This window comes from Cyprinus carpio, chromosome A9, assembly GCF_018340385.1.
Source record: "Cyprinus carpio isolate SPL01 chromosome A9, ASM1834038v1, whole genome shotgun sequence".
Classification (NCBI taxonomy): Eukaryota; Metazoa; Chordata; class Actinopteri; order Cypriniformes; family Cyprinidae; genus Cyprinus; species Cyprinus carpio.
This window is the reverse complement of record NC_056580.1, coordinates 12,524,308-12,548,713: the sequence shown is the minus strand read 5'-3', so window position 1 is coordinate 12,548,713 and position 24,406 is coordinate 12,524,308. Positions and strand designations below refer to the sequence as shown.

The 24,406-nt window shown below is 38.6% G+C and overlaps 1 protein-coding gene across 7 annotated transcripts; it reads left to right on the top strand.

The window, feature by feature from the left end:
* Positions 1-336: 336 nt before the first annotated feature.
* On the top strand, positions 337-24,406 carry LOC109064424 (zinc finger MYM-type protein 2-like). 7 transcript variants are annotated; one of them, XM_042763530.1, is made up of 23 exons: positions 337-460; positions 4,715-5,543; positions 8,328-8,616; positions 8,793-8,956; positions 11,761-11,975; positions 12,602-12,749; positions 12,961-13,076; positions 13,241-13,363; positions 16,332-16,482; positions 16,705-16,877; positions 17,014-17,179; positions 17,262-17,293; positions 17,408-17,549; positions 17,642-17,769; positions 18,524-18,686; positions 18,957-19,091; positions 19,294-19,403; positions 19,589-19,778; positions 20,121-20,251; positions 21,394-21,508; positions 21,753-21,995; positions 22,190-22,325; positions 23,150-24,406. In XM_042763530.1, the coding sequence occupies exons 2-23, from the start codon at positions 4,730-4,732 to the stop codon at positions 23,334-23,336; spliced, it is 4,071 nt and encodes a 1,356-aa protein (XP_042619464.1). In that variant the 5' UTR covers positions 337-460; positions 4,715-4,729; the 3' UTR covers positions 23,337-24,406. The 7 variants fall into 7 exon arrangements, with proteins under 7 accessions (XP_042619464.1, XP_042619463.1, XP_042619466.1 ...); XM_042763529.1 differs by having other exon boundaries at positions 4,712-5,543; XM_042763532.1 differs by lacking the exon at positions 337-460 and adding an exon at positions 819-969 and having other exon boundaries at positions 16,332-16,455.

Below are 24,406 nucleotides of genomic sequence, written 5' to 3'. Positions count from 1 at the left end.
TCTATGTTTTATTACATGTATTATCATGTCAATCAATCATAAACAACTTTAATTTCTGATTTACAAATCTTGCATGACTTAGATTATTTATAATATAAAACGTCACCAAAATATGGACATGTGTGCCATCGTGTTGCCGCTAATCTCAAACAACCATTTTGAATATTTGGTAGGTTAATTTTTGCCCAAATGCTGTGAGTGCACGCGCAAGTGTTGATCATAAATGATCTGGTTCGTAAATGAATCATTATTTGAGTCGGTTCTTTTCGATGAATCAGCTAAACCAGTTCACAAAACGGACGTAAACGGTTCGTTCATGATTCGGCCAGAGCTGTTCTCGAACTCAACAACTCACTCATTGAACCGAGAGCCCTCTCTTTTGAACGTGTCTGAATCATAATGTACCGAGAAGCGATGATGAAGAGCATTTCGAGAGAACCGAGAGTCTGTCGGATAAAAAGTAAGTTCCTTTAATAGCAAAAACATTACAAATAAAACTTAATTGAAAGGTGTTTAAGTGTGTGGTAAATTAACATCATTTAGCATTAAACGACAAAATACATGGAAATGAATCGTAGTTATAATTTACTTAACTTGAACACATGCAATCACAATAAACACATAATATTCTAAATTAAACACATAATATTCTAAAACGTAAGGTTAGGTGCCTGAGAGCATGTAATGTCACGCTGGGCTGTCAAGGACCACGTGGTGGCGTTATTGCGTCATGGCGTAAAAGAATCACTGAATCGTGTTTTTGAATCGGGTATGTGGAAAAAAAAAAAGAACCGAGTCCTCTAAACGAATCGGACCAGAACGCGCGCGATCCCGCGTGAGTCGCGCGAAGAGCTCGTTGGCAATTGTCTCCTCCCACGCGCCTGGAACGTCGGTACGTTTTCACGCATGCGCGCCAGGATTTATGTCAAGGCACAAAAGTGGCGCTCTATCGTCTCCAGCTCTACTCCGGTAAGAATTTCTCTGGCGTTTTGATGCTGAACTGTGTGTAATTGGCCAAAGTTTTCACAACTATGTCCGCCGTGGAGCTCGAGCCGAGGAAACCATCGGGGTCACCTGTGTTTGAACGCGAGGGTAATTTAACGTGCAATTTTACCCCGCCTGAGATTTCCCCCCTCCGCCGTGGCAGGGTGCTGTTGCCTATGCTCTCGCGCATTGTTTCGCTCGCTCTCTAATGGCGGACATGAGGCAGTGCTACCCGCCGACTGAAGGGGGCAAACGATTTACCAATTAGTAAATATCGCTTGTTTTTGCAATTAAACACTAGATGTGCTTCTAGCCCCTAATTATATTGACAAGCTTGGAATATTTAGTGAAATATTTGGGATTAGTCACCTATAGGCGTTATAGTTGATGTTTCTCAACAGTGCAGCGCCCCCACCGGCCACCACGTGTATTGCCTTTTGATTGCCAGGAGTAAACGCTCTCGGGTAACTTCAATTAAACCTTCACTCAAGTGTAATACCAGCGAGAAAACCCAAACCTCTTTGAAATCCGAAAGGGGGTCACAAGTATAGCCAAAACCAGACGTATTCTCTATATTAATGTGCTTAGAAGTGGATTCACTGACTGAAAGCAAGAGTTGAAATTGGTCGCAGTGTTATATGTGGGTTGTTAGAGGGCCGTTATGCATATTATGTTCGTACACATGAAATTCAAATTTAGTTTCCCTCCAGTTTTGTCGCGGGGATTATTTGCCGCTAACTACTTATAATGTTTTTGATTACAATAACAATGGCGCAGTCTCGGAGGCTCTCCTCCCTCAGGTCCGCTGCTAATCCAATGGCTGCGTGCGCCAGAGAGGCCAGGGGTGGGAGCACGAGCGACACACGGGACGGGGGTTTGCGTTAAAAGGGGCAGTTGGGGTAGATTGGGAGCCTCCTCCCGCCTGGTGGCTCTCGCGTAGCAAGTTTGCGGACCCGTTGGCCCCTGAGTTTCCTGAATATAATGAAAGCCTGTGAAGCATAACGTGTTGACGTCGTCATCCGGTTGCCTTGACAGCGCACGGTTCCCGGTTGTGTGTGTGTGTGTGTGTGTGTGTGTGTGTGTGTGTGTGTGTGTGTGGATACGGAGGGTCCGGAGTCAAGGGCACGGCCCAGGGGTGAATGGTAGGAATATCCCCAAAAATGACTTCATCATGTTGATACAGTTGGTGCTAGAGGATTGCAGCTTTATGGGGCCGTAAAGCTGTGTTGCATTTTAGTGGGGCCTGTGGAAAACAGTTGCGTTGTTGCTCAGAATGCAGACTTGGCATGGCGCGTGTGCATGTGATTTATATCACGTCTGAGAGGTGGATTAGTAACACTGCATATACTTTCCTCTCTCCAGCATCCTGATCATGACGTCAGCCTGCAAGGAAAGCCAGCAGGTTCAAAATGTTAACTTGTTTGTGTCACATCTTTTTGAGCAGTGTCTTTGTATGTGCTGTTTGGCGTTGCCTCCATAAGGAGTCTGTGTCATTGCATCAACATTAGGATCTCAGCTGAAAATGAGGCATTCAGTGTCAAAGCCTGGGAATGGAGGGAGATACACTCCAGGCTCTGCATTGCAGTCCAAATGTATTAAAGTTCAACCAAAAGACTTTACAGTGGATGGATTGTCATAGCAGATACAGATTTACAAATTAAAAGTTGTAGCATACTGTTTTTTGTGAACTACTATATGTTTTAGAGACAAAACCGTTGTAATTTACATTCTGCCATTATTTTCTTTGGAGAAACCAAAAGATTTAATTTCACTGTTTTTTTATTTATTCGTACTTAAAATTACATGCATTTAATTTTTTTCATGACAACAAAGATAGTTTGATGGTGTTTTCTGAACTCCGTATCGAAAGTCTAAATGGGTCACGTGTTGATGATATAAGAGTTACTGTTCTTTTACCTGCCTTTGCTTGAATTAATAATTTTGGTTGCAGGGCTTGCAAAATCCCTGGTAGCCCTTCGGGCAGGTACTCTTCAGATTTTGGTAGCCCGAAAATTAATTTAACATAAAAAAAAATACCTTTTTTTTTTTAAATATAGAAAATCAGATTTATGACCCATTTTAAGAGCTGCACAAGTAAAATGAACAGTATGTTGACACTGTCTATGGTAACATACAGTATTGAGCCATAAAATTACATGATTTACAGTTCAGATAGGCCTACAGAAGAGAACAAAAACAAAAATCTTATACAACAGCATTTCAGCCTTTAGACCATTTTTATGAAAAGCGATAAATCAAGGATATAAATTGTCCATTTAAAATATAAATATTACTATCCTAATTGTTTAGATTTTTAGAAGGCACATTAACTTCTTTCTCATTTACAACTCAAGTTGATATTTGCATTGATCTGACCATAAACAGCAAGAAAGGCTTGTTGGAAATGCAGATTCATTCTCTTTCACGAGGTGGCGCTGTAGGAGTGCTGAAATATTGCCGTTTCCCCGGTAACAGCTGTATATAAAGCAGCTCAGTGCTCATAACCACTGCTTTATCAGGAATTAAAGATAAAATTAAATTAAAATGCCAACGACACGTTTCTGAAGACGGTCGGTTACCTTCAGAAACTATCAAATAAAGACATCCAAGCTGCTTTTGACGTGAAACATGCAGCGCTCATATTTAGTCAATGACATCATTGCCTTTTGAAGTTTAATCCAGCCCTATCACGACTCTTGTCTTTCCGTCCCCAACTGTAGACCTCTTGAAATTATAATTAAGACATTTTTTATATGTAAAACTTTTTATGGCCTTAAGTTTGGTACTACTCACTTTAGGAGTTTTTAAGGACCTGCGGGAGATCTGTATTTAAAGGTGCTATATGTGTAGGATTGACACCGAGTGGTTGAACTAGGTATTGCAGTTCAAATGTAAAATATTGGAGAGGGTTTTTTCACCCGGCATCACCTCCTCAGACTTGATGCACACGTAGGTTGCCAGATTGATGACACAAACAGGAACAAGCGCACTTTACGATGAACGAAATGAAATATGCTGTGTTTTCCGCCAACTGGCAACCCGGGTGCCGAAATACAATTGGGTAAACTGGCAGTGGGCGGGTTTCACAAACCAAAACATACACCGACTTTTGCCCGGAACGCACATTTTCAAAGGGGAATAACTGACTGCAGTATTGTTCTCAGATAAACAAGTATGTTAACTTAGCATGTTTCTTAAATATCTGTGAACGTATTATGATATTTTTATGCTTTAGTAGAGTCAAAATCTTACATACAGCACCTTTAAGAGTGCTGATAAGTTTTGGTAGCTCAACTGGAAAACAAAATAGTCCCCTGAATGTCGGGTTAGCGATTTTGTGAGCCCTGGGTTGCTAAGTGATGTTCTTTTTCTATTTTTTTTTATGATGATGTCATGGATACTTGGTGACGCGAGAGTTCCAAATCATTTAACTTTTTTTGCATTTCATAATTTGAAGTTGATTTTTATTTATTATTATTATTTTTTAAACCCCTCAATGTAATTTGATTTTGTAATAACCCCTTTGAAAAATCTTGACATCTGTCATTATTAACTTGAGACTGACCGAATTTGTAAATTTTTTTTGGGTCATATTTTGTTAATCAGATTAGCATCTTTATGAAATAAAGGGATTATTGATCAACAAGCCTATTCTAATTTCAATTCATCATTTATGGGGCTTTTTTGCTTCCTCAGATAATTATTCACCTCATTGTGTTTGTGTCAGCAGGTGGTTGCCTAAGCAATGGATGGAGATTTGGAAGCCAGGGCAGATGTTGAGGAGGCAGGTACAGTCACGGGGGAGGAGGAGGGCGAAGGACATATGGAAACCACACCCAGTACGGAGCAGACTCCATCTGCAGAAGAGTCACAGACAGCGCCAGACCTGCCCAAGGCCTCAGAAGACAATGATGACGATGTAGTACTGGTGGAAGGGCCTCCTGCTCACTCTCAGGGGAGAGTCCAGCCCCCTAGCCCCACACCTGCAGAGACCCTCGCTGATGCCAAAGACTGTGCAGAGTCGGCTACCACGGCAACAGCTTCCTCCAAGACGCCCAGTCCTCCCTCCTCTGCAGCTATCACTGGCACCAAAAGCCAGAGCGAGCCAATCGTTATCGATGACGAGGAGGATTCGGAGCTCAAAGGCACTGCCTCTTCTTCCCTGCCGCCCCCTGAGGGCAAGGATGCCCTGAGCAGCACAGAGCCTGACTCTGAAATCAAAATCGCTAGCGTTACCACGCTGGGAACGGACTCTTCGGCTGCTGCCATGGCAACGTCAACGGCAACGCCACTGGCACTGTGTGCTCAAGAGGATATAAACCTCATGATCACAAATGTGACATCGCTGAAAGGTGAGGGTGGTCCAGCGGCAGCCCGGTTGGAGGGTTTGGAGGGAGCTGAGAATGGTCTGCAGATCAGCAGTGCGTTCAGCCTGAACCCAGAGGCCCAGCAAAACCAGGGTGCAGCCAGCAGACCTACACCCACATTCAACCCAGGACGCATCAGCGCTGCGAGCCAGCCTGTGCAGAATGGAGAAACGGGGACACACCAGAGATCTGGTAATTCATCCACATGTATCTGCAGTAGGGGTGTGTGATATGATGATTTTTGTTCAAATGTTTCCACAATCTGCTTTTGAAGAAATATCGTAGTATCTTGCTATGGTGCACATTCTATCAGTTACAGTTCTGGCGACTTGGTCTCATTGTACTGTACAAAGCGACTTTTACATTAAATGTCACCTCAGCAGTAGAGTTACGCACATGAGACACTGTATTTGAAATCGCAAAAGTACATTATTTGCATGTGCTTTAAAGCCTTGCCGGTTAAACATTTTATTTGCATTCTGTTCTGACATGCACTTTTTCTGAGCGCGTACACCTGAAATGTGCGGACGCTAAAATGTATGAGAAGGTAAAATAGTAATAAAACTTGAGAGCTCGTTGATTTGATTTTGAGAACTTGTCATATTAATATTTGTATTTGTGAGTTGAAATTACTCACAGCTCTGAAGCGAAAAGCTGAATCTTTTTATTTGCACACACAGACAACAATTAAAACACCCGTGTTTTGAATTCGAAGCGGCAGATTAATAATTACAAATGTCTAAAATGACAGACACAAATGTGTATGACATATTTATTTTGCACTTTATTTCAGTTTCGCTGTACAACCACAAGTCAGCACTTACAACCTCTCAGATCTGGCAGTACAACTGAAGAGTTCAGATGCAAAAGCCTCTAACTGCCATCTGAAATTTTCTTATAAAATTAATAATTTTATCAGGCTCCCATGCTAAGTTTCAGTAATTTTACTTTAATGGCAATGTAGGTTTTCTCTGCCATTATAGGCCTGATTAAAAAAAAAACTAATTTTAGATGAAAATTTCAGACAGCACTTAAAGGCTTTTGCATCTGAACTCTTCAACTTTAATCTTAGCGCTTTGACTTTTGATACTTCTTTCACAATATTCCTGTAGCAAAACTCAGTTGTGCACTTGTACATGCAGATGCAAGAGAGCAGAACCGGGGGTGGGGCTGGGGTGCGAATGAAGCAATGTTATTGGTCGATGCCTTACCAACAATATGAACAAGGCCAGCCAGTGTGACTTGCCATGCGGAAAGAAACAGTTTTATGCACAGATATCAGTTATTTGTAAAACGCTCAAATAAGCCAAATTAGCTTTTACGGTATTTTAAACCACTACATTCATCTTGGCATTCAAGTTTCATCTGGTAGACAAACAGTGAAACATCTTTTGTATGTTTATCCTATATATTACAGTAGAGTTACATGGCTCTATTATGTCAAACCACTTTATATAATGACAATTAAGGACAATATAAAGCCATTGAGGCATTTTAAAAAATGAAACGGGATAAAAATGATTCAGGTAATGGAGTAATTTCCCAATAATGGATGAGTGCCTGTATATTAGATGCGTGTCTTAAAGCGACAGTACTGAACATGCTGCAAATTGTCAATAAAGGGATAGTTCACCCAAAAGTGTTATTTCTGTCATTATTTACTCACTTTACTATGGAAGTGACTGAAGACCAGCAACTGTTTGGTTTTCCACATCCTTCAGAGTAACTTATGTTCAACAGAATAAACTTATTCAGGTTTTAAACAATTTGAGAGTGAGTAAATGATGAAAGAATTTTTGTTTTTGGTTGAATTATTCCCATAATGTTAATAAAACAACAAAACACAGAAAAATCACTCCCTGCTCTTGATTGAAGGACTTTAATACAGTTGCTTTAATTAAATTTCTTGAACAATACTGCTAAATACACCTACTGTACCTGAAAAATAAAGCACTGTTTGTTTTATTTGTATATTATGTCTGTTTGTAATGTGTATCTTTGTTCTTATTTTAAAAATGTTGTTTTTATTATTTCATTTTTATTTCAATTTTTTTTAATTTTTTTTTTATTAATTTGTTTCCTTGCAAGGCTTTGTTTTTAAAACAGGGAATCTAGTTTGTCTGTGCTGCTCAGACAACTTGCAAAATAGTAAAACCAACAGGACATAGAATCACGATAAAATTGTGAATTGTGATTTTCCTAAAAAAAAAAAAAAAAAAAATTGTGATATGATATTTTTGCCATATCGCCCACCCCTAATCTGCTGTGTCATCCTTTACACAAAACACATGTAAAAACAGCTGCCATTGACTTGTTTCTCTAGTACTGACAAAAAAATACCATAGAGGTTTCCGTTTCCAAAAGCAGTGCACCATTATCCATAATGCATGTAGTGCAAAGCTGGGGTTTACACCAGTAGGAAAGATGGTACACTGACAGACTACTGGCTGTGTTTTTTTTTGTTTTTGTTTTTTTTAATTACTGTTATAGAAGCAGCGACAGCTCTTTTCTTTCATATTGCGGCATACATCAGAACTGTTTATTGAACTTTGTTCTATGCGTCAGTCGTTGAATCGTTTTTAAGATGTGGATGTTGCATTTAAAAGTGGATGCTGATGAGCACAAGCTTGTAGGGCGGGTTCAAGAATGCTCAATGATTGAAGAAGTATTGTGTACATGACCAAAGAGAAGTCTGTCATTTTCAAAGAAAGGTCCAGATATAACATTTTGATTTAACATTGTGAGGTCAGAACATCAACAACAACAACAAAAAAAAGAAATGCGTGGACGGATTAATTGTTCACAATAAGATCTGTAACATGCATTTAGAAAATAGAAAATCCACTCATGCTTATTTTACAGTAGTTTAAGGTTGTATTCTTTGTTACCAAAATTCAAAGACCAGAATGTTTTGCAGTGGTCTTGTAATGAAGCCTGTCATAACATATGAGATTAAACCCTTTTTTGCTCCTTCAGATTCATGGATCTCCCAGTCGGCCTCTTTTCCCCGTAACCAGAAGCAGCCTGGAGTGGACTCGCCATCTCCTGCAGCTCCTTTGCCCAAACCACCCTGCCAGTCGTCCTCAGGATCCCAGCAGCCGCAGCGCACCATGAAAGTCACATGCGCCAACTGTAAGAAGCCTTTGAAGAAAGGCCAGACTGCGTACCAGCGCAAGGGCTCATCCCACCTGTTCTGTTCGACAGCCTGCCTGTCTGCCTTCTCCCATAAGCCCGCTCCCAAGAAAAGCTGCACCATGTGCAAGAAGTATGACTTTTAAAATGAGTATCTCTTGTCTGAAAGTGTTAACCACAGGTTAAAATGACACTTAAACATTCTTGCATGGACACACTGTCAGGCTTTTATGCAAGTACATTAGTTAGATTTTTTTTCTCTCTCTAATTTAATCATTCTCTTTTGTGTTTCATTTTTCTCCCGATCAGAGACATTACCAATATGAAAGGAGGCACCATAGTGGCCCAGGTGGACTCCAGTGAATCATTTCAGGAGTTCTGTAGCACAGGCTGCTTGGCAGCTTATGAAAACAAACAGAATCCACAGAAGAACCAGCTCAAAACAAAGTGCACTGTCTGTGGAAAGCTCACTGACCAGAAGAACCACTCAAAACAAAGTGCACTGTCTGTGGAAAGCTCACTGAGGTCAGACATTTTACTTTCTGCTATACCATGGTTCCTCAATTAGTTTTCGCCGAGGGCCGAATTCTGACGTCAATACCAAGCCAAGGGTACATTAAATATATTTTTGTTTGCTTTATTGCATATATATATATATATATATATATCAATATCGCAATGAAAATTTGATACCGGGCATATCCCTAATATATATATATATATATATATATATGTATATATATATATATATATATATATATATATTATTACAATTATTATATTGTTGCTTTGGTTGAAATAATCAAAAGATGGTCACACAATAAATATTCAGATCTCTTATGAACATTTTAGCATTTAGCTACAGAAGAACCTTGCCTGTTGAATATTAAAAGCAATAAATCTGGATATCCATGTCTGCCGTGCAAATCAACTGTTCCTGCTCATCTCCAGACTGGATCTCTTCTCTCCACTTTCCTTAATTGCTGATTCAATTATTAGATCTGTCAGCATTCATATTGTTATACTTAGATTTTTTTTGGGGGGGTCAAACTGTAACACCGTGTGTCCCAACCAGACGTGACGCGATAAAGTATCTTTTGCATGTAGTTTTTGTCCTTACCACCTTTGACAGTGACACGTGACAATAAGCGACACAGATTTCTATTTTCAAAATGGTTTTTATTTTCTGCGTCGTTGCGGCAGGAGCAACATACAAAATATGACAGTGATAATCTCAGGTAATGCTTATGTGCTTTATTCAATGTTAAAAGTGTCTAATGTGAGTTTGAATATTATTTTGTGTGATCTTTATAGCCATAGTGAAAGCATCAATAGATATTTTACCTCAGATGTTGAAAATAAATTAAGCTAAAGCAAACTGGCGTTAAAACTGTGAACTCACTGCAAAACGACATCCATAACAAAGATGGTATCACTCACTCACTCAAAACTGTTCAGGATTTGTCGCACCAGTGTAGACAGCATCACTGATTATAAGTTCTATTGTATTTTGTTGCACTACGTCGCTCGCGTCCGGTGTAGCCACGATATAAGTTAATGTCATTTTCTGATGCAGCGTTTGAATTTTCATGCCACATTATTTGAAATTAGCGTGGGCCAGACTTTTTTTCTTGAGGAACCCTGCGCTATACTTTTGATTTTGTTAGAATGTCTCACACTGTCATAACCAGCTGCAACCATGACTATGTCTGCAAGTTATTTTCTGAGACTTTTTTTTTTTAAATTTAATTTAAAAAAATTATTATAAACCTTTGTTTCACATTCAATACGGACAGACAGATTGCTTCTGTCAGGAATATTGACGTGCCTGGTTAGGATATGGTGTTAATCAGACTGCCAATTCTGGAATCCAGGGCTCTCCGCTCGCATTTTTGTTTAATACGCTCAGGCATACCTTTAGACAGACAAAGATACTTGACAAATAACAAGGGTCATTAGACCCTTTCATTGATCAACCATTTCTATTGCACTGACAACATTTCTGACAGATCAACTTATGAATATGTACACTATATGAATTATATAAGTATATAGTCTACTATTTAGAGGTTTAGGGTCAGTCATTTTTTTTTAGAATAATTGACAGTAAACTGACTATAAAGACATTTATAATGTTGAAAAAAAAAATATTTTTATTTAACTTTCTATTCATCGAAAAAAATTGAAAATGACAGATGATTTAGGCCACTTAAACCCCACCCATGCATGCTCATCTGTCTCCAGTACAATGGCCACATCTCAAAATCAAATAAACAACCAAGAGTTTGTGCTCTTCTCTCTTTTTTAAACAATGTCATAAAGTAAAATGTCTGTACACTCTAATTAACTAATCCCGCTTAGAAAGCATTGATCCTAAATAATAAATCTTGTTACGTAGTAAGACCTAATACTGGTGAATTAATGAATGTTGAAGGCTTTCTTGCATATTATTTATATGAATATTAAATAATGGTGACTAGTGTGACACAATAGAGCTAGATTTTTCCCATTAAAGCCTGGAACACACAAAGCAGATGCCGATGAACTAGTGGCGATGAAAGCAGACTGCGGGGTCAGATCACGTTGGCATTATCTGGGTCCAAAGTTGCCCTGACACACCAAGCCAACATGTCGAATCGGCCAAGAAAAAAAAAAAAGCAGACGAGGATCGACTTAAGATGATGGTGCGGAACACACTGAGAAAACATAGTCAGCCGACGAACAAAAACTGCCCGATGACCGACCGTCGGTTTGGTGTAATCCGGGCTGAAGGTCAGCTAGGTTGTATACACTGCAAGTGATGCAGTCTGCTTTAGGGAGTTTTAATCCCGCAGGAATTATGTTTGTAAATTTGTGGTTTTGATTGCATTAGAGCCTATGCGCCGAAATAATATTTGCTCATAGTAGCACTGGAATCTTGCCTTTGAATGTGCTGCCAATGAGGGAGAATGCTCAGAATCAGTGCACATATTTAGTGCATCTGTAATACGTGTTCATTGCACCTGGATGAAAAACCCAAGTACTGTCATTTTCACCCACCTTTCATTGTTGTCCATTGTAGAATATCATTTTCAAGCACTATCAAGCCTCCAGCCTTGTAGCCATGGTTACTGCCATCCTTGACTGTATTTGTGGTGTATCCATGGTGATCACCTTGGGAACAGGAGCAAAGAACCATTACACCAATTTAGTTTGTTGATTTTATAACGTTATCCTTATCTATTGCTGTTGAATGAGCAATGCATCATTTTGATGTATGTCTTTTTGTATCTTCTCTAGATTCGACACGAGGTGAGCTTTAAGAATGTGACCCACAAGATCTGCAGCGACGCATGCTTTAATCGTTACCGTATGGCTAACGGGCTCATCATGAACTGCTGCGAACAGTGTGGGAACTACTTGCCTAGTCGTGCAACAGCAAACCACTTTTTACTCATTGATGGTCAGCAGAAACGTTTTTGCTGTCAAAATTGCATCAGGGACTATAAACAGGTCAGTGTTTAAGTTGTTGGAAATTTCTTCTTAAAAAAATTTACTATTTTAATTCAGCTCAGTCTTGGACTGTCTGATATTCCGAACAGGAGCACTGCAAAGTCAAACTGTAAGGTTCACATCCTACAGTGATGGCTGTACTGTTAGCATGCCCTTCCAATTAGTTTTATTTAAAAAAAAAAAAAAATATATATATATATATATTAATACAAAGTAAAAAAAATTTTAAAGCTAAATAAGAAATATTACTATTATAATGCAAAATCAAATTTAAATATCTATAATATAATTATAGTTTTTATTTTACAGTATAGCTGTAATATTAATATTTTTATATATCCAATTTTCTTAATTTTGAACTTTGTACTCAAATGTGTGTTATAAGTGACCTAAACTTAGAGCAGAGATGAGTTTGCTCTGAGACACAGACTCATGAGCTGCCCACATGTAAATGAACACAGTGGTGCGCTTCACTCTGGAAAACATAGTACATATATTTAATAAAATCACAGCCTTTGGAATTTACACTAAGCCATTTCCCCATTTCAGTTTTGTTTTGAGTCATAGTTTGATTAATCTAGTTTTGATGTTTTTAGTGATTACTCTCTATTATTCTTTTACCACAGACTCATGGGAAGATGGTGCAGTGTAGTGGCTGTAAGGTGATGTGTAGATCTTTAGATGCCACTCAGTGTATTGGGTCTAATGGATCCATGGAATCTTACTGCACCACAGCCTGTATGACCAAGAGCAAATTCACAGCTGCTGCACAGAGTGAGTAGATAATCACAACTTAGAGCTGATGCTGTCACTTTCACTCCACGGGTGCCGTACGGACTAAATTTGTGTTCTCTTAAGTTTGATGTGGTTTCATAACACATGTTGAATATGCAAAATGTTGTCCTTATTTGTTCTGCAGTACATATAATGCTAATATTATCTGTTATAAATGTCAGGTCACGTTTGATCTTGTTTGTATTTGTAGATTCTGAGCCCTCATGCCACTTCTGTAAGAGAAATGCATTACCTCAGTACCAGGCAACTCTTCCTGAAGGGAAGGTTTTGAGCTTCTGCAGTTCACAATGTGTCACCAAGTTCCAGGTATTTCAGATGCCTTTAAATGTTGTGTTATATCTGAACGTTCTGTAGAACATTGAGTATAAGAATGCAAGCTAGTATATGCATCATTAAATGTTAGGAATGTCCATGTCTAAGTACAAAATGGTAACGTTCTGCTTGTGACTTTATCTAAATGTCCCATGCAGAATGCCACCATCCAGACATCAGCCAATGGGCAATTTCCTGCTTCAGCTCCTGAGAACATCCAGCTGAAATGTAACTACTGTCGTGCTTCCTTCAACCTGAAGCCAGAGATTCTGGAGTGGGAGGTGAGATCTTGGACGTACATTTTCAACTAATATTAATTAGTTAATAATTAATATTAATATTAGTTTACAGATGGAACAGATGACGGAATGTATCATTTGCACATGCTTTTGAATCTTACAATTTTAAACATTCAAGCACTCAATTTAGTACTTGCACGCTCTCTGTGAGACCCCTTTCTGTGAGCTCACATAAAAAAGCACACACACATAGAGCTACATCTAAGAGCGCATGACTACAGAATTAAGTTGTGTTGCGCCTTATTACATACAAAATTGTCAAAATGCCCATCTTGATGAGTTTTTACGCAAACGGTCGATTTATACTAAACATGTAGTCTTTTAAGTGAATGTAAATTTAAGAACTGAAAATTGTATAACCGTTAGATCCGTGCATGAGGTCTTAAAGAGACAGCAACCGAAATAAACCTGCTGCTGTCTGTCATTAATGTTTATTTATACATTGAAGACTAACCAGTGTTATATTAAAGTTAAATAGATTATTCAGTTTCTATGGTATGTCTATACCTGAATATTACTGTTATACCTACCTGAAAAACTTTTTGTTTGTGCTGTTGCTTGTCATTTATCTATTCTTATTTTATTACTGACTGTTTACTTGTCTATTTTTAGTTAAAATCAATTCAGAGTTTGAAATCAAAGTTCTTTTTCAAGTATCTTCCTCACAATATAAATATGAATCAATAACATTATAAATTGTAAAACACATATACACTGGGTGATGCAACATTAAGGTTGGATGAATGTAGTTAAGAAATATGTCTGAAAAAATACCCTACCTCCCACCTCAAATTAAAAAAATCCCCCCCATAAGAGCCACCTAAAGGGGGAATCCCCCCCCCATTTTCCAAAACCAAATTTAGGCCCATATATCTATATTGATTTATTTATTTATTATATTCAAGAATTTGAGTAGCCCAAGATCGAAATGTTATTATTAATGATGTGCCCGAATAGTGAATCCATATTTGGAAAGTACGGTGGCCAAGAAGTGCAAAACGGATTACAATTCTGAAAACAAAATAAATGATGTGCCCGAATAGTGAATCCATATTTGGAAAGTTTGGTGGAAAAGAAGTGAAAAATTCTAAAACTTTATAACAAGTCAGAATACACAATGACAAATTCGAAAACAAAATAACAAGTCAAAAAACACAACGACAAATCGGACAAACCGGAAGAGGTAGGTATAGTTTGAGACCGCGCCATTGTTTTGGTATTACTCACCGCTGACTGGACGAGACATCTGTCAATCAACGTATACAGAAAGAACCAGCTGAAGAACATCAGAGTCGTGGTAGAAAGTTTGAGTCTTTAAGTAGCTCAGTTGAAATGTATTGTGTGAATTGCGCTTACTATGGAATAAAACATACGGAGTGTCTATTTACACTTTGTGCAAATAACCTGCCTTATTGGCAGTAATTCTGCTCTGTAACGTGTGATCGAGCTAGTCAACACTTTAATAGCAGTCTTGAATCACAAGCTCCAGTGGTGCAGATGGTTAAGCGTGTACCCCTGGCTTTTTGATGCGATCGACCCAGGTTCGATCCAGCCTTTTGCCAAACTTTTTTTTTCTCCCTTTTCAAATCTCGTATTAGCAATCGATTCTATTTACACTAAGTGAAAATAGCAGTATTTTTAGCAATATGCTGTTTACACTAAGTGCAAATACCTATTTACACTGTGTTAAAATAGCAGGATTTTTTGCTATGTATACTACTTGTTGCAAATAGTGGCAATTATCTGCACTTCAGGATTGTAGTACATTATAAAACAGTATGCAATAATAACGTATTGAGTGTAAATTATAATTTTAATTCAAATTATTAAATGGATGCCACCTTATTGGTACAATAAAGCCCTCCCTACACCTACACATACCCTACCCTGTACTTTATTTTCACCTTTTTGATTATTTCCTTAATTTTTATTGCAAATAAATGCCTTTACGATGTGATATACGAGATTTGAAAAGGGACGCCAAGAGCACACGCTTAACCACCTGCGCCACTGGAGCGGAATAATTTTAGCTGCTATTAACGTGTTACTGCCAATAAGGCAGGTTATTTACACAATGTGTAAATAGACACTCCGTATGTTTTATTCCATAGTAAGTGCAATTCATACAATACATTTAGACTGAGCTACTTTAAGACCATCTCTGAACTTTCTACCATGACTCTGATGTTCTTCAGCTGGTTCTTTCTGTATACGTTGATTGACAGATGTCTCGTCCAAGTACCATCTCTGAATATACCTACCTCTTCAGGTTTGGCTGATTTGTCGTTGTGTTTTCTGACTTGTTTTGTTTTCGGATTTGGTGTTGTGTTTTCTGACTTATACAGTTTTCTGAATTGTTGTTATTTTTTCTGAATTGTTATTTTGTTTTTTAGATTTGCGTTTGTAATTTGTTATTTTGTTTTCAGAATTATAATCTGTTTTGCACTTCTTGGCCACCGTAGGAAAGGCACAGAAAACAAATAACACATTCGACGATTATAATCTGTTTTGCACTTCTTGGCCACCGTAGGAAAGGCACAGAAAAATTTCACTTACCACATAAACAGAGTAAGGAGAGATAACTGATAGGACGATGGTGACTGATTTGCAGATCCTGAGCACCACTTCTAATCTTGTAAATTGTGTTAAGTACTGCTGTTCCGTAGTATACACATAGTACTTGTGATCATAAATCTCAAAAGTGAAAGTTAAAAGCGAGCTAGCATGCATTCAAAAGCAAATTCAATACCCCACATATTAATAGTGGCTCCCTGATGCCCACAGTTTATATACACTACAGTTACCCAATGACATAATTCGAGAGAAAATATATTTTTCCTTCCAATTCGACGTATCCCCCTTTAGGGGTTCCATAGTACACATCATTTCCTTTCCAAACACGGTATTTGGATTGGGGCACATCCCTGGTCATTATATCTGATCTCTACAGGATAAGGTGTATCAGTTCTGCAGTAAGGCCTGTTGTGAGGACTACAAAAAGCTCCACTGCATAGTGACGTTCTGCGAGCACTGTCAGGAAGAGAAGACTCTGCATGAGACTGTGAAGTTCTCAGGTGTGAAGAGGCCCTTTTGTAGTGAAGGTCATTATTCTGTTTACATCCAAATTTCTGGCCGTGTTTAACAGCATATTGTCCTGTGATTAAATCTACTGCTGTTCACATCATGACATGTTATGATTTTATCTTTAGGGTATGAGGACAATGCTCTAGTGATTTGACATATTTGATATATTCAACTATTTGCTACATTTATCCATCATGACAGAAGTGATATTTCAGGCAGTGTTTTTGTTTACTTTGCAGGCTGTAAGTTACTGTACAAGCAGGATTTCGCCCGGCGTCTGGGCCTGAAGTGTGTCACTTGCAACCACTGCACCCAGATGTGTAAGAAATCGGTCACCAAACAGATAGATGGAGTCAGCAGGGACTTCTGCAGTGAGACGTGTGCTAAAAAGTTTCATGACTGGTACTACAAGGTACACTGATCTTCTTGCCCGATTTGATCATGATCAAAGATCCTACATATTTTAAATTATATCTTGTAAATTATCAGTTATAATCATCTGTGCTGCATTAAGTAGAAATGCCTGAACTCTTTGCCGTGTCCACTAGGCGGCGCGCTGCGACTGCTGTAAGGTACAAGGGAACCTGACGGAGTCTGTACAATGGCGTGCAGAGATGAAGCATTTCTGTGACCAGCAGTGTCTTTTGCGCTTCTACTGCCAACAGAACGAGCCTGACATGGCCACACAGAAAGGCCCAGAAAACACAGCTTTAGGTACAGTTTAAAACCTCCTGGAAATGTGCATGTCTGAATCGTCCTGTCATGTTAAAAATGAAATCCTTTGGTCCATTTACAGGGTTTGGAGGAGCAACCCAAACATCTAAGATGGTGAGGGTGCTGTCAGTTTTGACTGAATCGTTTTTAAACAAAAGAAGCTACAAACTGGCATGTTGCATAGTTGTTTCGGTTTAGTTTTTTACGTTCTTATTGTGACTGTTGCAGTCGTTTACTCAGGGGCCTGTATCGTATACTGGGGGAGGGATCCTGAAGGATGTGAAGAATAAAGCTGTGCTCTGCAAGCCTCTCACCATGACGAAGGCCACCTACTGCAAACCCCACATGCAGAGCAAACCATTGCAGACAGGTGAGCACCAGCTCTTCTGTGACAATGCAGCTGCACAAACTTTTTCTGGAAAAGATGGAGGTTTATGTGCTTTTGTCTTTGCTTCTCCTCAGATGAGGCAAGTGTGGAGGGCTCAGGAAAAGAGTATGTTCCTATTCCAATCCCTGTTCCCGTTTACATCCCAGTACCCATGAACCTCTATGCTCAGGCCACACCCACTCCTATTGCAATAGCTGTACCGGTAAGAGCTTCCTCACAGAATCAAAGTATCACATTGTTTTTAATTACAATATGTTTATATACATGTATTTTCCGTAAGGTTTTATCAGTCAGGCTCCTCATCCAGTTGAAGATACAGTAAAATTTGTAGTTGAGTCCATTTGTGAAAATGCTTCATATTGTGCAAGTAATATTATTTTATTAATTAATTTATTTTGTTAATTTATTTAAATTAATAAAATGTATAAAACAAAAATGCTTTATCATTTATATATAATTTTCTCTGTTTTTATAAATATGAATTTTATTGATTTTATTATTCTTTTATCAGTTTATTTTACTCAGACATGAGAATGATCGAAATATCATTCTCATGTCTGAGGAAGGGGGAAGTCGTGGCCTAATGGTTAGAGAGTCGGACTTGCAATCCAAGGATTGTGAGTTTGAGTCTCGGGCCGGCAGGAATTGTAGGTGGAGGGAGTGAATGTACAGCGCTCTCTCCACCCTCAATACCACGACTGAGGTGCCCTTGAGCAAGGCACTGAACCCCCAACTGCTCCGGGTGTTAGGATTGTGAGGTGTGTGTTCACTGCTGTGTGTGTGCACTTTGGATGGGTTAAAAGCAGAGCACGAATTCCGAGTATGGGTTACCATACTTGGCTGTATGTCACGTCACTTTCACTTTTTTTTTCACTTTCAAATATACATTATGGCAGCATGCCTTACCTCATGGAAATTACCTTAATTTCCTCTGTGGCTTGTCCTGGTTGTTTCAGGTGCCTGTGCCAGTGTTTCTACCAACAACGCTGCAGAATGCTGAGCAGATTGTAAAGACCATCAGTGAGCTCAAAGCCAAAGTCCCCTCTGACCCTCTGGAAGCTGATCTAATAGCAATGGCTGAAATGATTGCACAAGAAGATGAGAAACCCAAATGCTCAAGTAAGAACATGTTAGGAGCCATCTAACAGACTGAAGCAGGACTCTGCTTGAGTTTGTAACATCACTGCCTTCATCTCAGCAATTGGCTGCTGTTGGTTCTCATTTCTCAGATTTTTCACAATCTCTAGTCTCAGTTCTACACTTCTCACATTCACACTGAAACATTTTAAAATTAAACTGTAATTAAACTGTTGTGTCTTTTTGAACCGGTTTTGAAAAACCCATCAAAGCAACACTGATAGATCCAAAACCCCTTTTCTCTTTTTCTAGACATCAAATGTGAAAAGAGCATTAGAGAAGTGAAGATGGAAGGTGTAAAACATGAAAATGGCAGTGGCAGTTCAGAAGAGGAGGAAGAAGACAAGTATGAACCAGATTTGGACCTGGAGAAGGACCTGCCCCTAGGTACAGTAGCACCAAATGAACACGTGGTATTGTGAAATATTATTGCCCTTTTATGATTTTGATATGCCTTTTTTGAATCTTGATGATGCCTGCATTAAATAGTAAAAGTATATTTGTCTGTTAATCTCTGTTAATATGTAATCACTGTTTCCAAACAACACTATTATACATAGTAAAGAAGTGTTGCTCTGGTCTGTTTCAGCATCAGAGCCCGTCCTGGCTGAGTGTCTGGATACAGATACACTCTTCTCATTGCCTTCAGTACTGTCTGAGGAGAAAGAGAAGACGCCTCGGCCCAGAACCAGGAGGAGGGTAATGAACACATCTACCCTAGTATCACTGCATCCAGTGCTGTCCCGTGATTAGAAATCCATTTGCTGTTCACATTCTGATGTGTTGTGATTGCTGAGGTTTATATGAGGCTTGTGGCGTCACAGAGGGTGATTGTTAACAATGACTGTGTGTATGCTGATGTTTCTGACTTACTGTTGCTGCAGGGCCAGAAGAGGCGGGCAGTAGAGGAAGAGTCTTCATCCTCGTTATCCTCGTCACCAACAGTAGAGTCCTCATCAGCAGACAGCACTTTCCCCTTGAACTCCAAATATGGCTTAAATGCATGGAGGAGATGGGCCACATCTGAAGCCTCACCGTCCAGCCAGTCCAAAGGAGAAGAGAGCCAGAAACAAGGTTTTAGTGTTGAATGATCTTCTCACTAACATAAACGTATTCAAGCTTGGGTGTTTTTTTGAGAGGCTTTTGTTTGGTTTAAATGTGCTCAATGATTATAACTTCACTGCTGTTCACATTCTGAAACAGTTTTGTTGATCACTTTGATTTATGAGGGCACTTTTTTCCATTCAAATTGATCATAGAATATTGTTTTATATTGTTGTCTATTGTTTAATTTTGTTTTGTTTGTGTTTGTGTGTGTATTTGTATTTCTTATTACAATTACAAAGTCTCTCTGTGCTGTACTAATGTTACTCAAGGGTTTTTTTTTTTTGGTTTTTGTGTCTGTCTGTTGAACAGTTAGTCTCCTGTCCTTGAGCCCAGCTGAGTTGAATCAGTCTTTATCTTGCTTTGTCAAAGAGGTGCGTCGACCCAGCGGGGAGAGCTATACTCCAGACAGTGTCCTTTACCTCTGTCTCAGTATCCAGAAGGTGAGACTGTCCACAGCCTTGTGCACATGAATGCTGTTCATTAAAGCTGTAAAAGAGGATCCTTATACTTAATTTTGCACTTTTGTATACCTGTACTTTTAATATAAATGAATGCAGCATTTATGAAAACCCAATATTCACCCATAAAAATTCATATCTGCAGGCTTTTCTCCAGAGTAGGGCTATACAGTTAATTGAAATTAATTCAGAATTATGATATGGCCTTTCCAATAGGGCTGTCACGATTATGAAATTTGGCTGATGATTAATTGTCTAAAAATAGTCAAGGTTATTGCAATTAATTGTCTGTTTTAGGGCTTTGGCGATTATGCCGATTATCATGATTAATTGTCTGCTTTTTTTATTGCTTTCATTTTATAATTGTGATTAATTTAAGGGTTCAGTAAATAATTATGATGTTATCTCTCAATCTCTTTTGAGTTATTATTTTGCAGTGTAAGATTAAATAGAGTATTCCAAATTCAAAAAATCAGCCAATACCGATCCAACACCAGCACTATGTTTTTTCTACACCAATACAGAACATCAATACTGTGTTTGTGGAACTAATGGTCACTCTTCTTTAAACCCTTTGTTATACACAATCCACTAAATACTCATTTCCTCATTACAGAGAAAAGCTATATTTGAATAAAAATATATAAGCTATGACATTAAACTAGCTGACTGTATAATTTAGTAACAAAAACAATGTCTTGAAAAAAACCTTTGGTGCACATGATACAATTTAAACGTTTATTCTGTTAACTATTTGTATTCTTACAAAATACATTCATGAAAATAAGATGATAATGTGCACCAAAATGGCCCATAACCAATAAATTGGTTATCCCAACTTACTCCTAGTTCAACACCAATTGAAAAGGAGAACTAAAGAGACAATGATTAAGTAGTTAAGCTGCATCTGAAACTAAACTCTGATGGAAACTGTCTAGTCTCGAGCACTCCTGGTCTAAGTAGTGTCCAGTGATTATATCATTTGCTGTTCACATCCTGAAACATGTTGTTGATGCTTTTGCTATGAGGACACATCAGACTGCTCATTGAGACTGACTCGTCACTTTTTATTATAAGCATGTGTCTTGCAAGGTGTTGTGATTGTGTTTTAATACTTTTTGTAGCATTTACAAGATAAAGGACGGACAGATGACCTCTTTGGTGACCCACAGTACCACATGTTTGGGGAAGAACTGAACAAGCTCCTCAAAGACTGGCAACCCAGTGTGCTTCCTGATGGTAAAAGCATTAATATGTTCAAAAGTGTGAATGGATGATTGTAATGTCACTGTTGTTTTAAAATGTCCAGTGATTATAACTATTGCTGTTCACATTCTGAAGTGCTGTTGATTCAATCCAACTATGAGGACATTTCACATAAATCATCGCTCAGTATATGGAGTCTTTCTGATTTTGAATGTTATCTAATGTTTTTGCTGATTTATAAATATCAGTGTGTGACTGTGAGTGGTTTTTTGTTGAGGTTCTCGGTGGGGTCGTGTTGAAGAGCAGTATCTGTGGAGCAGCGGGCAGCTTGGGGAGCAGACGCCCTCTGTCCTGCTGAGATCTCTTCTCTATCTCAACACCAAATACTTTGGTCTCCGCACCACTGAACAGCACTTACGCCTCTCATTTGGAAATGTCTACGGCCCAAGCAGTTCCAAACCGCACAGCCACGAGACCACCGTCTGTATACGCATCCCCTCTATCTCACAGGAGCAGCACGGTGTGTTCATCTGAAGCATTAGACATAGCAGAATTCATACATTATATATGTTATATTTTTGTATCTATTTTTTTCATTAGTATTATTCTACAACCATCTTTTTCTGTGTTTATTGCATTTCTGTTTAAGTTGTTTGCTTGTTCTTGTTTTGACTGTCTTGTACCCGATGATAAACCTTGTCTCTCCTTCCATAGAGCAATCAGGAAGTAAGAGGAGGCGTAGAGACAACTGTGACTCAAACTTTGAGGCAGACAGTGGTTCAGGAGGATCTGCTCCCTGTCCTGTTAAGAAACATGAGTGCCGACTGTATGAGCTTTACCTTTCAAAGTGGTGAGTCATATATAACAATATAACAATTTCTTGTTTTGTCATTTGAAGATCTTCAGGTATAAGAGGTTTGGAGGTCCCCTGGCCTAATACCAGCATTGTTGTGGTGGGAAAGACCATGATTCGCTTAAGTTGCTTTCAAATAAGCTGTGTCCAGTGATTATAACATTTGCTGTTCACATCCTGAAACATGGTGTTGACACTTGTACTATGAGGACACATTAAACTGACTATAGAGAATGGTGCCTGTAATATTTCATAATTTGATTTTTTTTTTTTTTTTTTTTTTTTTACTGCATTTTTGATTAAATGCACCCTTGCTGAGCGTCAGAAACTTTTTTCAAAACATTAAAAATCTTACTCACCCAAAACTTTTAAACGGTAGTTATTATATCTAATTATAATGCAGTGGAGATCATAATTATATTTAACTTTATATTATAAAATTTCTTCTTTTTAAAATTATCTAAATTGTCTTATTAGTAGATATTGTATATTTGCCCAGTTGCTCATTTTACATTTAGATTATTTTTGACCTCGCTCAAAGTTAATGATGATAAAAATGTAATAACACCTTTAACTGTAATCGTTAGCCAATCTCAAAATGATTATCTATTTTTCATACTGTACATGTGGTGATTCCTAAATTTACTTTTAAAACTATTGATTTCAGTATTTGTTTTTTTTTTTTTTTTTTTTTTTTTATCTGCCTTTTAAAATAACAATTGTCTTTTTGTATAAGCCGGATTTCCAATGTCGCCGAATCTCTATTTTTGTTAAATGGACCCTATGGATATCTGGCATCATTTCTCTTCCTCTCTTTTCAGCCCAGAGTCTGTGAGACAGAGGACAGATTTTTTGTACATGAGGCCAGAAGTCTCTGCTTCCTCGGACAGTCCGCTGTGGTTCAGCTCGACACCTCTAGAGAAGAGCGCTCTGGCTAGGCTCCTGACTCGAGTGCTGCTGGTCAGAGATATCTATAAGGACAACCAGCTTGAAGAGGAGGGAGTCTAGAGGCCGATGCACTGAAGACTTCTTACTATGATGTCATGACACCCTGTGCATCACCAATGAGCTGCTTTCCACGTCACACCCTGTCACTCTCCCTTTAAACACTGTTCCCAATACTGCTAAGAGCTGATGTCAGGATGAATATTGGTGGGATTATGCTGATTCAGATCAGTCTTCCCAAAGACTCTGACCCTGAGGAGTTGAGGTTTTCTCCAGAAACGTGACCTACAGGATGCTGCTTTCTTCCCCTTCTTTTTTTTCGCCTCCCCTCCTTCTTTTCAGTTTGTTGGAAACTGGTTCATGTAGCATTACTTGTGAGGCCGCTGTGGTCTGAAAATATTTCTGAGAGTAGTCCATTAGCAGACAGAAGACAGGAACTTTGGTCCTGTGAGGAAAGTAGTGGAGTTAAGAAGGATGTTTTTTTTTTTCTTCCTGCCCAACAAAGCCTTCTAAAGATGAAATTTATTTATTACTGTTGACTGACGTCTGTTTAAGAGAGAGTCCAAGATTTTCTAATGGCATGGCAGGGTGTGTGTGTGTTGGACGCTGTGCCATGTGTGCAATTTCTCTGGCCTTCCATAAGAGCATTAAAACCTGCTGCAGCCCTGGACCTCTTTGCGTGAGTGGTATGAGTGTGTTTGTGAATGTGCGTGTATCTATTTCCCTCCCCTTTCTTGTGTTGTTTTGGAGTGGATTGGACAAGAGTTAATCCTGCGCTGCCAATACGTTACTGGCATGGAACCTTTAAGTGTGAAACTATTCCTCTGAACAATCAAGTATATGAAATTTGATTTAAATTTCATCCGCAGCATTATGCTGATCACACAGTTAAGCAGAGACATGTTGTCAATGTTTAAACATTGTCATAGGATTTGCTCTGTACCCTCTTGGAGTCGAGAGTAATTTTGAAGGATGTGCGTGTGCACAAAGCTCATTAAACGCTATGTTCAAAACACTTAGCTTATGCAAGAGTAAAAGTGATTTATTTATAAGGTACAAGTCAGTGGTGTTTATGTTTTCATGGTTTTTACAATTATTTCCTTAACCTTTTATACCAATAAATTACAAGCTAA

Coding starts and splice junctions, on each gene's coding strand:
- LOC109064424 (XM_042763530.1), top strand. CDS start 4,730: ATGGATGGAGATTTGGAAGCCAGGGCAGATGTTGAGGAGGCAGGTACA. Junction 16,483..16,704: donor GAGGCCCTTTTGTAGTGAAG/GTCATTATTCTG, acceptor TTTACTTTGCAG/GCTGTAAGTTACTGTACAAG. Junction 18,687..18,956: donor TGAGAAACCCAAATGCTCAA/GTAAGAACATGT, acceptor CTCTTTTTCTAG/ACATCAAATGTGAAAAGAGC.